This window comes from Rhagoletis pomonella, unplaced genomic scaffold (genome assembly GCF_013731165.1).
Source record: "Rhagoletis pomonella isolate Grant_MI unplaced genomic scaffold, Rhpom_1.0 Rhpom_scaffold_00013, whole genome shotgun sequence".
Lineage (NCBI taxonomy): Eukaryota > Metazoa > Arthropoda > Insecta > Diptera > Tephritidae > Rhagoletis > Rhagoletis pomonella.
Window position 1 is genome coordinate 18,974,596 of NW_023458567.1, and position 19,045 is coordinate 18,993,640.

The 19,045-nt window shown below is 35.6% G+C and overlaps 1 protein-coding gene across 6 annotated transcripts in view; it reads right to left on the minus strand.

Moving 5' to 3' along the window:
- LOC118748925 (protein sprint) overlaps positions 1 to 19,045 on the minus strand; it is a 513,519-nt gene that overhangs the window by 149,988 nt on the left and 344,486 nt on the right. For all 6 annotated transcript variants that reach the window (XM_036483668.1, XM_036483667.1, XM_036483670.1 and 3 more), the window contains one exon: positions 5,866 to 6,433. In XM_036483668.1, the coding sequence (XP_036339561.1) occupies positions 5,866 to 6,433 (568 nt within the window). The remainder of the gene's footprint in view (positions 1 to 5,865; positions 6,434 to 19,045) is intronic.

The window sequence follows — 19,045 nt, forward strand, 5'->3', positions numbered from 1 at the left end:
CGTTGTCACAACTTCAACCAACTATCACACAACAGTGACACCATCACCCTTTAACTACCAACTGTATACTAACCCCTTTTGGCGTCTATCTTCACTTCCCTATTTTCTCCTCAACTTTTGTTTGGTTTTTAGTGTGTTGCTTGCATTTTTGCCGTTACAGTTGCACACTGAGTTTTGCATACTGATGATATGGAATTTTTTGCTGTTTGCCTGGTTTGCCTGCATACCTTTTTTGTGTGTTTTTCAATTTTAACCCTTTAGGTGTTTATTTTCAACGTTTTTTCAAAGGTTTTTGCGCTATTGTTTCAACTTCAACGAGTCAACGGCATTTGCACTCCCTCACTCAAGGACTTGATGAACTGTTGTCTCTCAAATTGCTGATGACAGCGTAAATTTATGAGCGTGTTTTTGCTTGATATTTTTTATGCATTCCGAATTAATTTTACCACTGTCAGTGAAGGAAATAAATGTTTTGCTAGACTTTTTACCATTCTGACATAAAACTAATTTAAATGGATTTATTTTTGCTCGCGTTGAATATTTGATGATATTTTATTAAAGTTGGTGATAAAATTGAAATAGAAATTCACATGAATGTATTTGGGAAAATATTTAAAATTTCAAGTTAAGATATCTTTACTTCTATAGTTCATATATTCCCATATTATTCTTGAATATGAAGCAAACATTATCATCGTAATCAGTCTTTCTAATAATCATTTCTTTATTCTGCAGATAATTTAGTTTCCTTAAGCGCTTACCATTTATATCCTATAATACTCTCACTTACATAATCTATAAAATGTTCCCCCAAGACACCTTTTGCGTGGAAGTTACTTTAACGGCATCACCTAAAATTGCAAAGCGCCTACAAGCAGACTATAAATCACACAATGTACACGTGAGACACCTCTGTGTACACATCTTTTATGTCGTTCACTATAATCAACACAGTATATTGTGACTTTACTTTATGCTGTTGCTGTATTTGTTGTTTGCATTGTGAAAATTGAAAAAAGGGCGTTACTACAAATAACTTAACTCTACCCAGGCTGAAAAAAGTTAGAAGCAGAGTTTGGAAGAGATATGTACGTTTGATATGTTGAATACAGCCTTTTTACCAGAATAAAATTGAAAAAATTTGAGCAGAGCCAGTACTTATCAACCGAGATGGAATTATGCGATACATGTCAAAGAGTAGCAGTTCAAGTAATGAATGCACGATATCACTTTAAACCCAACTAAACAAGGCAGAAACAAAGCCTACGGAGGCAAAGCTCAGGAAACTGTGGTGACAGCACCTACCTCGGCGCTTCTGGATTGGTAGGGCTCCCCGATAAAGAAGTTTAGATCTGATAGCTCCCTCAGTCACCGAAAAGGAGCTTCTTTGATGTCCTAGGCTGTCGGTTGCTCGATATTGGCCACCTATCATTGCATTGATTACCTGTGCTCAGAAGTAAGTGGATATCTCGGTGATCTTAATAGTTTCTACACTGCACAAAGCATTGCTCTCTAATAAACGCCAACCCTTTTTTATACCAACTGAGCAAAGGAGGTAAAGCTGCAATTAAACATCCACATCGATGGTACTCCAACAGTTTCGACAGTAAATATCCCGAAAATTGTAGGATCGACCTTTGAAAATTTGCGCCCCTTCCTGTTAATAAAGGTCGTACCCACAACTGAGTCGTCAAATTCCACGTCGGCTGCACTTAGGACAGATACAAACAAACTTTGTTGGCAAGATACAAGGAAATTGGTGGGACGCAGCGGACGAAGCCTATTTGTTATAACACCGAACTCCGGGCAGCAAAGGTATGCCTTCCGATGCCGTTCGAGTACCATTTACATTGCGAGACCCGAACGCAACCAAATAGGGAGCAAAATTTGATGCCCAAAAAGCAAGAGCTCGGCTGCCATCGCATGGCGCATCGGAGCAGACACTTACTGGAAGATGAGCTTACTGTCGTAGGGGGCATCTGTTTGAACCCATGGACGAGATCTAGACATACATAGCTCAAACACTGACCTCGTCAATGTAGTACTTTATTGGATTTCAACCACAGCCCATCGTAAAAGACTTGACCCCGACATATCCAACACATGTCCGGCTTGTGAAAGTTCTTCACATGACAACAAACACATAGTCTAAGACTCCTCTCCCTTAGGTCCAACCCTGTCGAAACAAAACTTTTCTCGGGCGTACCTCAGCTAAGACCTCTCTCCCTTTGGCTCTACCCCGTCGAAACCACTTGCTTCTTGGCCACACCGTTTAAACAGTTTTACGGGAACAATTGATATATTAGCCGATTATTTCTAGTTCTGCCTGTTACGGGAATTATAATCAGGAAAGAAGACTTATCTCAGGATTGTGGAGCAACGGTAAGGACTGCGGACTAGATTTGTGGGCCTGTGCCTTTCGAGGTTGAACTTCATATACAACTTCAATGTAGTTTTGCCTAACAGATTCAATTCAATTTCTTTAAATTTCATTTCTTATGTATTTTTTATCCATAAGTATTGAATAATAATTTGTTGGAATACTCCAACCAAGTCCAATTCCTTGGATTTACCTTTGATGCGAGACTAAGTTGGAACCGCTATCAATACAAAACCCTTGGTAAGCCACCCGGACGTTGTACGCCTGTCGAAAACTTTTATGTGAACGTGAGATCTGAACTCTAAACTAATAGAGTGGCTCTATCGTACTATAGTTCTTCCGATTGTAACTTATGCCTCCATAGTCTGGTGGCCGGAAACGGAATTTGAAAATTCTACTACCCGGCTCCATGTAAAAAAATGTGCTTTGGACGAAAATTACAGCCTAAAATCCCATACCGAAAGGAGTGTTTAAATATTTCACCTGAATTTGATCACAGATATGTATGAATACTGGATCAAAGATATATGGCAGAACAGGTGCGGGTGGGTGGCAATTGACCCGGCACCAAACTTTCCATTGCAAAGGACATATGGTCTGTTTGTACCAGACTAAATCTTGCTATGTTTCCTAACGTCCAGGCGGTCATTAGGGCCCTATCCATTAGAACAAACCCCTCTAGGCTCGTCAATGAGTGCTGTGAAATTCTATAACTCTTGGCTGCAAGGAACACGGTAATATGTACTATGTTGGGCACCAGGACACTGCGACATTGAAGGTAATGACGACGCCGACGAACTGGCTTAAACAGCCTATTGTCTGTCCTTGTGTGAGCGGAACCATTTTGCGAACTCAGTTGGTCCAACTCAAGCCTCAGAACTCAGAAGGCAGCAAGTAATGGAGAGTGGTAGGGAGCCTTAGATAGCTAGACTTTTTAGATAAGCTTTGTTGGGAAGGATATACATCTTTTGAATATAGCCAACCTCAAGATACTTACTAGTTACCAAACCGATCATAACCACCAGGGCTCTCGTATGCATCAGATCGTCCTAACCGCTGAGACGGATTGCCATCTTATCTTGAAGATGAGGAAAAGTCGGAGCAAATTATCTGTGAGTGTCGGGTTGTGGCCAGACTAAGGCTGCAATACTTCATCTACCAAACATTTATTAGCATTTATTAGGGAGGATGATAGTATCTCGGGCCGTCAGGGCAAGTAACTTATCGGCGGGATACAAAACGGCTTCTAGGTCGCGGTGTACCGTGCTTCTGTTGCATCCATTCAAATAACTAATTTGCTACTAATATTTTTGGTGCTTCCTAAATAAGTCTCGAATAAAGTCACTTAACGTTACACAGCTGCATTTATTTACCTATTCGCCTGAAGCTTTAAAGCGCTTAATATTGGCAGTATTTACATTTACCTTAGCACCAGCAGAAGATTTATGGCTGCCGGTTAAAGACAACAACGACTTTGAAATTTTCTATTTACACAGATTCATTGCAAGCATCATTGAGCGAGCGCGCTATAGAAGTATTTGTGCTCAACTATGTGGAGTTTGTATATATGTAAATGTTTTCTTTGTAAAGATAAGCATATCAGTGTGTTAGCCTAAAAAATATACAGTCAAACAAACATAAATATGGTTGCTTCTCTTTAATATATTTGCTTAGTGTAATTGCTCATAAGCCATGGCAAATAGAGAAGATATGAAGAGGGTGGCGAGCTAAAAATTGCTGCGATATTTGTTTATTGAAACAAAGAGATTCTTATGAGCATATGTATGGAGGACGCTTTAGGCTGGGATGGGTGATTGCTGGAAAATGAAAACCATAAATTTATTGGCTTGTGGCACAGTTGTTTATAAATACAGTAGGGTATTTGGATTGCTGATAATTTTTTCAAGGTAGCAGCTGAGTTCGGTATGAAATTGAAATCCTACGAAATGGAGATTTGATGATAAATCTCACTGGGGTGCGCAGTAAAAGGGAGGAAATAGGATGTAAGCGGAAGAGGGATGGAGTCAAATTGAAATCGATTTATTTGTGTATACATATGTATGTCCTTTTTCAATTCTACAAATTATGCAGTATACGCTTGCAAATCAATGCCGACAAAAGTAATGAATTATTAATAAAGTTGTTCGGGCAACTATGCGCTATATCCTTAGTGCACTTCATTTTTCCCAGAATTTAAAATCACCGAAGCAGAGATTTGCAAAAATAAGAAGAGACAAATGTACGGAAATCAAAACTAGCAATCACAGCAAAGCACAGTTCAATGACGAAGTGAGTCCCTGGTGGCGAGTGGTCTGTTGAATGGACAACAGCAAAAAGCGAGCGTCCTTTGCAGGATAGCGTACGTTTAACATGCCACCCCAAACAGCAAAATTGGGTATAACAGCAGTTTATTTAAATGCTATGCTAAGTAGCAAGTGAATTGAAGAAAAATGTGAAAAAAATAGATTTTCCTGCATACCTTTCATGCGAGCAACGATTGGCATGTGAAAAAGGACATGCGGCGCGGGGTTGTGTAAATGAAATGCGCAATCAAAAACTTGAATTGTAAGCGGCGCATCGTAAATATACTTAAGTATGTAGCTAGAGCAAGAAAGTGAGCTGCTTAAGTAGAGGAAAGCGTATTTGCTTCGAAATTTGCATACAGCAAAAGGATATCGCTCTGATGTCCTGTCGGGCAAATAAGCCATTTTGTGGCACAAACAGATTTTGAGCTCAGCGCATTTGCATTTAATGCAACACAATCAGCTAAAGGTAAATGCATTAAAATTCAATATTAAGCTAACGAAAGCACGGACTTCAAATTTGAGTAGAAGCACTTTATAGTGCGAAAAGAAAAAGAAGCGAAACTTAGACGCAAAAGATATTAGGACGAATTTCCTTTGCCAGCCTAAAATTATGTTACAAATGACGTTCAAATATTTAGTAATACCACCCGAAAGCCTCTCAACTTTAAGCCACGTACTAAGCAGTAGGTTTGTATCTCATATGTATGCACATTAGGGGGGACCTTAAATGTAGGAAACAAATTTTTACATCAGATTTAATCGAAGATATCACATATAAATTTTGGTCCCGATTGGAGACGGTTAAGGCGGGTCACACAGGTGTCAAGGTTCAGAACACCCTATGAAGACGTCATGACCGACTCCAATCGGGACTAAAATTTATATGTGATATCTTCGATTTTGGGTATTAGATAAGAAAAAATCATTTTAATTGTTTGAGTCTCTATAGAGGAGTCTGTTTTTTGTCTCCTGTGCGACACGCCTTAACCGTCTCCAATCGGAACCAAAATTTATATGCGATATCTGTGACCGTGGTATTACCGATTGAGGGCGTGAGACTGTAAAAAATCCTTCATTTGATTTTTTAAGGACCACCCTAATACACACACATATATCGCTTAACATTCGTACAATCCTCCTTCTTAAATACGCTATTCACTTCACATACATACAACTCACCTGACTGAGTTCATCTCCCGAGAGTCGCTTGCATTTCGGCAGCAAAGCTTGCATATCATCCTCGAATTGCCCATCACCGCAACAGCTGCTATCTGCCGCATCCAACGAATGAAATTGCTCTGATATGTTATCGTGTTGACCAGCGCCAATACCGCCGCCACCAGCATCCAAGTGACCGAGTCCAGCAACAGCATTTACCGTCCCTAAGCCAGCAGTGACACTGCTGCTTGTACAGCCACCTTGCAAATCGAAACATAAATTGGTGGCACCACCACTCAAGCCACCGCAACCATCGCCATGGCCATTGCTGTCACTTCCTTTAATGGAATCTAAACCACAGAATGGCAGACGTCGATTACTGGCATTATTACTGCTATTACAGTTGTTATTGTTGTTGGTATTATTATTATTGTTGTTGTTGTTGTTGTTCGTGCTGTTGCATGCTGTCCCTGCACTTACGCCTGCTGTTGATGCCCCGCCGCTGCTCGCTGTTATGGACTTTAATTGATTTTGTGTCGTTGCTGGCGGCACTGCCGATGTTGTCAATTGCTGGCTGGAATCGGATGTCCTGCGAGAAGGAAGAGAAAATGAAGAAGACGGTGATTAGAAAGGAGTTACAATTTATGATTAAAACTTAGAGGCTAGTAATGGGTGGCTTAATCGATTTTCGTGTCAGTGGATGTAGTACATACGTACTTAGGTTAAGACAAGAAGACATGCAATCGATTTTGTGCTTAAAATGTAAATCGAAATTACAAATTTATATTTTTCAATAAAAACTAGGCAATTTTTAAGTCCAGGACCGGCCCATCCCGATGTTTTTCAAAATTGTCCAGCGGATCCCGAAATCTTAGGAGAAAATTCACGCTTCTTTCAAATAAATTAATTCCGATTATTTTGTTTTGTTTTGCTGTTCGTGTCGGGAAAGAATTTTGCTCCCGCCCCGCCCGAAAAATTTTCACAGACCTTCCCGATACCGCCCACCCTCTTTAATGGAGAACACTGCGAAACTTAGACATGTCTTTTGTTTGACGGGATTTAAGGGGCAGAGAATTCGTTGAGAACGGCGAGAACATTACCATCAAAACCGAATAGTCTAGAACTGCGATTGTCGATTATTTCGTGTCCGATTGAATGGAAAGTTAACTGAAGACATAATATGTCTACATATTTTTTAAACAGGACAGTGCCACGTGCCATTCAGCGCATCAAACAATTGACTTATTGATTAATGATTTCTTCATTTGGTGAAAGCATTATTTCTCGAAATGGGGCAAGTGATTCGCCACCGATATGTCTGAAGACTATTTTCTCTGGGTAACGTCAAGTCATTGGTTTAAGCGAACAAACCGCAAACCTATATGATTGCCATTGTTTGAAGAAGTGTTCGAATATTGGACTTCCACAATACGCTACATCCGAGCCAGAGTTGTCACCCACATCCCCTAAACTATATTAAAACACTAATAACATAAAAATGTCAGTATACCTAATAAAGTCAGTGTTCTACAATTCTAAAAAGACCCCGTTTAATTATGTGTAATACATCCCTTGTGGTCAGCTGAATTCTGAATAAAATGTTAAAATGCTAAAGTTTGTCAAATTTTTATAATTTTTGTATGAAGTTTGAAATGTGGATTTCTGAGGTGCTGGTTATGTAATGTCTTAGACTTTTATAAAAGAAGTATAAACGTTAAATAAACAAAAGAAAAATAATCAAAACTGGTCAAAATATCACTTAACGTAATCGAATCACCACATCTACTATAGTTGTATTAAATATTCAACAAGTGAACATTGCCACAATCGTTAGTATTGTGTTCGCGTGGAGCTATAAATTTGTTTTTTCTGTTTTTCTCTATAGGTATCTCTGTCGGTTTAACTTTTGCATGTTTTCAGCTCATTAAACGCTTTTCAGTTCATTTTGCTTTCACCTGCGATTTGTCTAATTTGATTGTAACCCTTAATCGGTCAATCCAGTGGTTACTCGCATTTCTAGTAATTAATTTTGTTGCATGCAATCTGCGGCATTAACCTTTTATTGGCATGATTATTTGATGTGTTTGCTCAATTTATAAAAGATAGATTTAAATTTATCAGCTGCTTTAATGGTATTTGAATAGTTTTTCTTTTACACATACACTGGCGACCAAAAGTGAATGCATGGTGATTTTTGTTAAATATTTGCAATGTTTTTCAAGTTAAATTTTTTCATTATAAAAATATGGTTTATGGCTTAACTAAAACGACAAAGTCAAACTTTATACAGAATTTAAAAAAATTAAACAAATTTTCATCTAAATTTTATACTTTTTGGTCTGAATTTTTATAAAAATTCTGAATATGCAGTTACATCGGTTATGTAATTCTAGTAAACAAAATTGCAAGTTTTAAATTGCGTTGATTTTTAATGATTTTTATTTTTGCCGGTGACTTTTGATATTTTTTTTTCATGCAAAAAGTGCAATCTATAAAAACCAACTTAATTTTTTTTTTTTTGTGATGGTAAATGGTCTTGTGCAATTTATTTTACATGAAATTCACTTCTATATAGTAAAATGTGCCGTCATCAACAAAAAAAAAATAATTATTAAAAATGAACGCGAAAACTTTCAGTTATTTTACTTGAATTACATAACCGATGTACTTGTATACCCAGAATTTTTCTAAAAATTCGGACTAATAAATTCAAATTCATGTACGTAGTACAAAAAAAAAATAAAAATTGTAAAAATTTCGGAAAAGTAGAAAAAAGCTCTCCTGTAAAATTAGGTTTCTGCTACATACAATAATTTCGCGTAAAGGAGTCGATATGTATGTATGTAGGTACATATACTGAAGCATTAAAATTTGAGTTTGGAATTGAATGGAGCGTTATTAGAGGTTAGGAGAATGTCGGAAATGATCCCGAAAGAGTTCTACATTAAAGGTCAAATTATTGCCGATCGATGGCCAAGTCAGCGAAAAATTCTTTGACCTGTGTGCGCCATAGTATCCACATAAGGTAAGTAATAGTATTCACCTATTAAAGCACGTTTAATAACATTTATTTGGATCTATTCTACAACAATTAAAATATTTTACAAGCCCTTTCTTTGCCTAAGTTATCTTAAGAGTATAATTCTTAAAGCCTTCGAATGTGGAACACATGTAATTTGACAATTTTTATTTATTGAATTAAATCACGCAGCAATACACACGCATGTACATATTTACCTCTTCTTTGTGGAACAAATTTTTTAAGCACCAGTTCTTTTTAGTTTCCAAAGTTTTCACACTTGAGTGGTTAACAATGTGTTAAGGGCACCTTTGGAAAATTTTCATTATTGTGTTGATAACATGAAAGCGTGTATAAAAATAAATACCAACAGAAGGGACTAATATTTTCTAGCACAATAAACAACAACAATACATATTTAAGCAGTTTATATAAATACATATAAACATTTAAAAGTATTGATGCATACATACGCACATATACAGTTACGGCCATATTTATAGCACCCCCATTTCCAAATGGTATTGTTTGCGACAATTATTTTTAAGAAGTTTTAATTAAAATACATTCTTTGACAAAACTCACATTAACCCAAATTTAAAACTTTGTAAAAATAAAAAAATAAATTAAAAAAATTTTCATCAAAATTTCGAATTTTTTTCAGAAGTGTTAGAATTTTTTTGAGCAAACAGTTTTATAACTCAATCAATAATGTGCAAGTTTGAAGTGGCTAAAAATTACCGTTGATTTTTTACAACTTTTTGGCGAAGGTGTTGCGGTTTTCTTCCATATCAAAATAAATTGGGCTTATTCGTTATATTGAACCAAATGCGACAAAAAAACTTAAAAAATCAAATATACTATTAGCTACTTGACACTTATTATACTGAAATTGAATGGACTATACAACTGTATACTCAAAAAATTCTAACACTTCATTACACAAAAATTGAATGGACTATAAATATAAAACTCTATACTCAAAAAAATTCTAACACTTCTGAGAAAAAAGTTTGAAATTTGGATGAAATTTTGTTGAGTTTTTTATAGTTTTCTACAAAGTTTTAAACCTGGGTTTACATGGCTTTTGTTAGAGAATGAATTCAGAGACGTGAACCGATTTCGAACCGGGCATCCGCTTATTTCTATTAATTCACTGAACTATTAACCGAACCGAAAGTTTCCCCAAATCTTTGATCCGAAGCGAAAACCGAACCACTTTTTATAAAGGTTTAAAGGTTCGTTTTAACCAATTTTCAATATATGTATAAAATTACCAACTTTTTTCTTTTTGTTACCATGTGGTAATATCAAATGAAAAGGCAGATCCCATCCCTTTTGACAGACACTAGACACTTAACCTTGCGCGTTTTTGTACTTGACACTTGACACTTAAACTTTCGCGTTATTTATTTATTTATTTTTTTTTTTTTGGATTTCCGAGCTGTTGAACCGAACCGAAACCGCGGTTCAAAAACTAAAAAACTGCTTTGACGAACCAATCCAAAATTGCAAAACCGAACCGCTGCACCGAACCGACCAAAGTTTTCATCCGGTTCACGTATCTGATTTTAATTGAAAATTGTTAAAAATAAATAAATAAACATAAGTGGCAAATAATATCACTTTGAGATGGCGATGCTATTGATATGACCGATACTGTATGTATGTATGTAAGTGTGTGGTGGAAAATTGAATTTTGCAATTTGCTGGCAAGAAAATCTTACACATGACTCGTTTTAATGGAAGGCACCATTGTATGCAGGGCGATTATTTCTTATTTGTATGGCCTCAGAAAGCTTGCGGGAAAAAGGAGTAATGCCTTAAAATTCCAACAAAGAAAAAAAATGCTGGAGATGGTTTATGATAGATTATGAGTGGAATTTTAAATGATTTTTTAGGGAAAAATTCAAACACATATTTCTAAAGAATTAATTGGAGCGTGTACGTATTACAAAATAACAATAAAAATAAAAAAACTAAAGTAATTTAATTTAATGTAAAGGGCAAAATGCTTGTAAATAAAACATTTCGGGTTGAGAATTACTAAAATATGAAATAAAATAAAATCAAATATTTTTAAAGATTTAAATAGAATGAAGTAAAATACATTAAATTAAATAAAAATAATAATATATAAGAAAATAATAATTAATTTAATGTATGTATATTCCGATCAGTTCTTCATTTATTTAATTTTTATACTAATGGGCTCGTCTGATCTGAGTTTAATGATGCGAATGAAACTAAGTTATTCCATTTTTCTAGCCCAAAGTTTCGCTAATACTTTTTAGCACCTTCAGGGGCAATTCGTTTATTATATATCTGCCACAAAACAATGATATAAAAAACATATTAAAACATAACCATAAAGGAAGTAAAATATATATATAAAGACAATTAAACATTTTAAATATATCTAGGTACAAACCAACTCACGCTACTGTTTTGAATATTTAAACAAAATTTGAAATCAGTAACATAAAAACATTTAAATTTCTGTGACTAACACAACACTAAAAACAAAAAGCATTACTTAAACACGTATACGCTGAAAATCTATACGATCTATACATTATGGTAGCTTTGTCATTACTAAAGTCTTATTTTAATAAACATGAAATATAAGCGGCCGCTATTTTGTCTGTATCTTATTTTTACAACGCTTTTATCAACTTGCAATGTTGTGTGTCCAGACACATTTTTAGCTATAAAACCTTTGCTTTGGAAAGTTCCTATAAAAAAGTCTAGTGCATAGGGCGACATCTACTCCTCAACCTCGTCGGTTGAGGTTGAGAGGTATATGTCGCCCTATGCACTACGTACGCTACAGTGGAAATGGACGACACGCCATTTCTTTAAATGAAATTAATTGGTGCTCGTATGTATGTACATCCAAGAATGATAGAATACAAGATTGCGCCAATGGAGCTGAGAGCAACTGGGTGTGACGTCACATTGTTTTGAGAGAGAGAGTGTAAAGTATAATTTTGAAGAAGAAGAGGAAGAAGCGTGCAAAATAGTGATGTAAAACTAGGTTGAATTGTACCTACCTTTCAGCTTCTTAAATTTGAACGTACATTCGGTATAATCATATTATTTTAGGTACATTTGGAATGTAGTAAAATAATGTTTCATGTAAGTAGAAAAATTTTTATGGTACAAAGGAAGATGTAGTCCACCAACTACCAAAAATATATGCACATAAAAATACATGTTTACATGTTTAGACGTCCAATGATAGCTTCAAGGTTAGTCCTTTTATTAAAACAAGAAAAAGGAAAGGCGTGTAAAAAAATAAACCTAATGAGTAATAAAATTATAGTTTAAAAGAAAATCAATAACACGTTTTTATTACAATAAGAACTAAAAAGAAAAAAATTATTTATTGATTTAAAGATTCGTTAAATAAGGATATGAAGTTCCCTAACTTGATGTTATTTAACCTTTTGAACTAGCTTAAAATGGGATTAAAGTAATTGGCACCTAGTCATAGTCGAAATAAATTCCTCTGTAAAGCTAGTTGCAGTTATTTTTTACAGGGATCTTACTGGAAACATACATTGGTAGAGGGCTTCGGGTGCACGAATTTGTTGTAACTTCAGGAGTTGAAGACTTGCTCTAGCTGCTTGTCTCTTAAATTTTTCTCCAATCACGTCGCGAACAGATTTCCCATTTGCATCAAAGTTCAATTCTGCCATTTCCTTGAAGGGGTTTTCAATTTCATAAAATTTCAATGCCTATTTATCATATTACTCGAGCGTTAGACGATCCAAACACATAAGTAGCTCATTACTCCCATTTGGGTACATTATAGACATAGTTTTTATGCAAAAATAAAAATTAAAAAAATGCTATAATCAAAAAAAAAAAATCAAAAAAAAAGTTTACTTATTTTTTTTTTGTTTTTTATACGTTGCACATTAATGTGAAAAATATACAATTAAAGCCCATAACAAGACGGAAGAAATACATTTTCTTTCATTAAGTTTCGTTAAAGGGTTTCCATGATACAACACTTTAAAGAAAGGCGTCATATCGGCAAAATATACTGCACGTATATTCATGTCACCTAGACCTTCAATCTCTTCAACTTCCATCTACTTCAACTTTCATCCAAATCATGAGTGGATTTACTGCAGGAAAATAAATAAATGGGCCATTCCATTGTGAATTGTGGGCCATTTTACTCCAGAATGTGATCAAGTGTGAATTATATCTGTGTCGTCAGAACTTATGCAACAGAGAAAGATATTTATTAACATTAGGTAGATAACAAATGCATAAAATTCCATAAAAATATACCAAAATTTTTCAAGTTCTTTGTAACTCTTATTAGAATGAACGTGCATTCAAAGACTAATTTTTGCCAAAACACTTTATTTTGAAGGAAAATTTTTTCGAGTTTTAAAACATATACTATACGCTTTCGTTTTCATTAAAAATTAGGCTGGTATAATCTCCATAGAAATATTAAAAAATATTTGAAGTTGTTAATGGCGAGACATCTCCTTGTGACTGGTGTAAAGTAATTATATATGAAGTAAGATATATAAAAATTACAGATTTTTATTCTTCTAATATTTTTCCACAGACTAATGAGATGTAGTCATTTCGCAAGAGGTTATTACTGAAATAGGGATAATTAAGGCATTTAAGTATTTTTCCTTTTTTACCTGGAATAACCCAATATGAAATTAATACAAAATAAAATGAAATATAAATAAAAACAAAAAGAAACGAGAATTAGAGAATAATTAAAATAGAATTAAATAAAAAAAATATAAAATGAAACAAAAAATCAAATTAAAAAAAAATTAAATAAAATAGATAAATAAAACACAGTAAAATTGTAAAAATAAAGAAAAATTTAAATTATAACAAATTAATAATTTTTAAAACATATTTGAAAACTAAAAAAAATTTATGTATAAATACAACACAAAGAAAAATTAAAATAATTTAAAAAAGCGAAAATTAAAATAGTTTATAAAATAAAGTAATAAAAGAAAAGAGGAGTAAATAAGATAAAATAAAATATAATATAATACAAAGAAATGAATATAATAGAAAAGAATAAAAGTAAAGAAATAGAAAGAAAATAAGTAATCAAAACAAAATATAAAATGAAAAATCAAACGGAATAAAAAATAAAATAATAATGGAAAAAATATGTAATTTAAAAATGAACAAAAGAATATAGTTAAAAAACAAGGAGATTTTATTTTGTGCGAATTACTGGACAAAAGCGCTCAGGTATAGTCAGTCGAAGACTTTTTACGAGTGAATTAAAATTTTTTTTCCAGAAATTTGCCAAAAAATTTATTTCGGCACAACAAAAATAATGAAAACCTTTAATTAAACTCCAATGAATAAAAACGTATGAGGTTAGAATTAAAAAAAGTAGGTGGAAATATGTATCTGAGTAATTCTGTTCTTAAAATTTTTTTATTCCTTCACAGTAGCAGGGGAAAGAATTTAAAACATTTCGCCAAGCAACGAAAAAATTCAATTTAATTACTACGCCCAAGTAATACGCCACAACTTCAGCAGATATACAGCCAATTGGCTAACATGATGCCCCAGCTCAATAGCCGAGTTGACAGGGACGCTTAAATAGGTTAGCTTGACAACTTTTAGCGAAAGGCAAAAAACAAAGCTACATACAACTTTGTACTCAACAACATGCTTGCAGAACAAAAAAATACAGCTTTTGTTTAATTAATGTTGTAGAATGTAAAAAATTACACAATAGCAACATGGCTCGTGGCTCTTCGCTAACAGTGTGGTAGTTTTAAAGAGCCGGGAGAGGTCACATCAGCCACTGGGGTTTTGCACAGAAAGCCACAAAGCACTTTTATGTGAGGATGGCGAGGGTGGCTTTTCAACTCTTACTGCCCTCATACCTCACCACCATCCACTCCTGCCCCTTCCATACCCCAATTCTGTCCATCAGCAATATTGTGTAGCTTGTAAGGCTTCAATCTTTTTTTTTTCGCTCCCAAGCTTGCTCGTTCGCTCGGCAAAGCAAGTGGAAATGTTGGCTTTTGTACTGCTCTCGGTTGGTTGGTTAGCTTAACTGGTTGGCTGCTGTACGCACGCTGAAGTAGGGCAACAAGTTGCTTATTTGGTTAATTAACATTAATGACGTGTCTGGTCGAGGTTGAAACGAGTGGCGGTTGAAGTGGAGCAGCAAAGAGAAAGGCGTTGGGTGCTACGGAAACTGGGAAATGTTTATTATTATTATTTAAAACAGGAAAATTAAGTTGCAACCCGCTTTGTTGTGTGAAAATCGATGGATGCTGCTTCGAGCGTTGAGCTTAATTAGCAGCAAGCGTGTCAGCTGGTAACAAAAGGTGAGTGCGATTTGTTGCAGCAATCATTATAACTGCATTATTTAATAATTAAATTAAGTTTATTTATTTTACTTTTTTTTGTTGAAGCGGTTGTACTTTAGCATCTTTGGACAACTGCGGCAGCAGACATTGGATGTGATTTTTAGTCCCACCGACATCCACCAAAATTGCGTGAAGAGCTCCGTGGCCTGCCTCCAATGACCGTTCAATTGCACATATTCTATGATTCATGAAAAGCCCAACTGTCCAAGATGGAACCACAATGGGTCAATGGCTACAGTTTCAGGGATATCCTTACAGTCATACAGTTTCCCACAATATCATTGGGACCTTCTTTCAAGGCTAATAAGAAAATATCTTGACCCAACTGAGGGGAAGGCCGGACACTCCTTGACCAATTTTGAACGCGTTTTCAGCGAGCTCGGCGTGTTGATTGCCGCTTGGCTATCAGAAAGCTGGCACTTGATGTACAACTCATGGCATAAGATCCCATCCGAATCCCTTCTATCAAGCTGCAACATATCAATGAAAAAAGTTCACTAGCCACCTCGCCCCGCCAAGTCATCCCTCGATGAAATGTGGTTAGAGAAAAAGCTGCCTGGAGCTTTTACATAGATGTCCAATCACCGAAGAAAATAAAACCTTCACGAGTTTTAAAATGTTAAGACACTGAGCTTGCTTTGAATGTTTTCCCTGAGCCCGATTACTGCCGGTGATGCCTGCAATGGCAAAAGGTATTGTGTTCGCCATGAAACTAAGCGTCAGAGTGAGACTGCCCCGCAGTGCACTACTAATACCAATGACCGAAGTCTGCTATATGCCTACCTAAATAGTGAGCGTCTTTAGTGCGTAGGCTTAACTATACTGTTAAAGAGCCAGAGTATGAATTTTCGCGAGAGACCCCAACTCTTAAGGCCGGTCCACATAGAACTTTCGCGTTGGCTTTGGCGTTGGTTTGACAGAACGCAATTCAAAAGTATGCTTGCTACAATGAACGCTTGGCAGCGAATGCTTGGGCCACTAAATTAACATACTAACGACAGATAAATTAATATTTCATATCAATAATTGCATTAAAAACGATATTTCTTGCCCGCATTTGATTGAAAAGGAAAAATACTTCACATAATTTTATTTATTTCCAACAGCTGACGAGCGACGCACGCGAAAAGTTGAGATTTGGCCATCTTCTTGCTTTGTGTTGGCGTGAGCATTGTCGAATTTTGGCTATGAGGACGGCTGCATTTGAATTCATGTGTTTATAGTGAGTTGTTGAAGCGACGCCAACGCCAACGCAACGCCAAAGTTCTATGTGGACGGGCCTTTACGAATGCCGCCCCTGCAGAAATGTACATAAACTGATGCCTTTATGACTCCTATCTTAATGTTAGATTTCTACAACAGCTTCCTATATAGTACATAGAATCAGTCCCAAGTAATTGACTGCAGGCTGCATTTGGTATTTCCTATTTCCTATTATCAGAATTGACGGTGAGGCTGCTGTTAGCCGCCAGTTTAGTCCCACGGGCAAGATCGTAGAGGATGTCCAGAAATCTACCATACCATACCATACCTATCACGTCGATCACGCGCGCATTCGCACGACACGAATCTTCATCGGCTCCTCTGGCAGGTCTTTTACCGACTATGATTCATAGCAGAGATTACAGAATCCGCCTTTTATGAGAGGTATTCTGGCTGTCACATGATGGTATATGTGCTAGTAGATATTGTATCCCCGGATGGTTCTTAACCTGCGGTAATTCACGTATATGTTGGAAGGACCATCCATCATAAAAGCATCCCGAGTTTACACGGGGAGCGCATGCTGCAGACATTACTACCGCGTTCTTTCTTGGAAGGATGCCGTTGAATATTTCTTTTCTAATTCGTCACTTTTACAATTCCCTTAATAATCAGTGAATACAACTAATTTGGTCTATCTCGATCAGAGTGTACGCCATTCAGTAAGGGAATTTGCATTGCCTATGTGTGAGTGTAAAGTTTTAAAGACCTGGCTCGGATCATAAATATGACTTTTTTATTTGAATAACTCGACTCCAGCGCCACCTATAAATTTAAATAGTAGTTTTTGAATTAAGTCTTTCTTCAATAAAAACTATGTAAATCAAAATTTCAAACTTGAGAGCAAATTAAGAAAAATTTAACATATTTTTAAGCGTTTTAAAAAGTGGAAGTTTTAATTAGCCAAAAAACTCCATTGATTTTTGTTAAATTTTTTGCTGACGGTGTTGAACATTTTCTTCGATGCAAGACATTCGATATTCGTCCGTAAAAAATCTGATTAAAAAGTTGGAAGTTTTGAAGAAAATTTACGGAATTTTTTCTAAAACTTTAAACTTTTATTTAGATAGTTTTTTTTTTGTGTAGAACGATTTGATAACTTACCACGACAGACATTTCGAATATTGTAAAAAAATCAATTCAAAATATTTTTGTGAGCTTAAGTGAACTCACGCATTCGCCCTTTGACTTTTTGGGACTAACTTAAAAAAAAAAGTAAGCTAGAATATAATTAAAAGCGGAAAAGTTATGAACTAAAATATTCTAAACTTAAAGAGCTAGCAATGTTTTAGCCAACAAATGGTTGGGCAAGGGATAAAAAAAACAGAAAAAACATACCAGATTCAAGGTAATTCAGTTTACCAAATTTAGCATTACTTATTGTTTTTTTCTTTTAAATTTATTATTTTATTTTTAATTTTTTTTTTTGTTTTAAAATTTCTTAAACGCTTCTTTTCAATGTGTCACTTTTTCTTGTATTCCAGCAGCATAGCTCAACTTGTCACGCAATTTGCCGTTTGACGCCCGCAGGCTGTAGTGGCATCTGTCAGAAAGTTAATTTGCGCCACATTTTTCTAGAAAAGAAATGAATGGAAAACGAAAAAAATCTACACATAATTTTACGCTATTTTAACTTTTCCAGTGGCATATTTTTTCATTGTTAAACTGACATGATTAATGAATTTGCAAACACAACAAAAACGCGGCTGCCTCAGCCCTAGGCAGCATAGAGTTGCATTGACCGGGTGAGCGGCAGTCTTGAATTCTGTGCGTACATACTCTTTGCCACTCATCTTCAACCTCTTGTATAGTGCAAAATTCCAACGCAGACGAAGCTACTTACATAAACCGCCAGCGAAGTAGCCCCAAAGCAAGTGCAAAGTGAGCCGCCAACGTCTCGAAGTAAATACACCCGGTTTAGTATATTTCAGTGCGCGGGTGATGGATTTAAGCGATAATCACTTATCGCCGCCCAACTGGCAGCACTGCCACCGAGCGCACACACGCATCTACTTGACACTGCATGCTCACAGCAACAATAATAATAATAACGGAATTTTGACACTTGCTTAAAATGTCATTTGTCAGATATGCTTTTGCTGCTGCTACTGCTGCTGTTGATTTTTTCTTCATGCGTCTAAAGTGCGTGCGTTTGGCTTGGCAGCAGTGTGTTGCAATATTGACATAATTTACTGCCGTGCTGATGATGCCCACAAGTGCTCCATGGGGTGATTCATCTGTGTCACACGAACGCACACAGAATTATCCATTTAACGACAGTGACAACATTTAATGAGTTATTTACAACGTGTGGAAAGTACAGCGTCAGGGCGTTTAGCAAGGTCTTCGCTTGGATTACGAGTAAGTACAAGTTGTGCGGTACGTAAGTTGTTTACATGACTCGTTTATTAGTCATCTGGCAAGGAAAATTGATTATCCTCGAAGGAAGTGTGACTTTAAAAATGTGTAGCTGGTGCAGAAAGGATTTAAATTGACGGAAAATTTAATTTAATGCAAATTT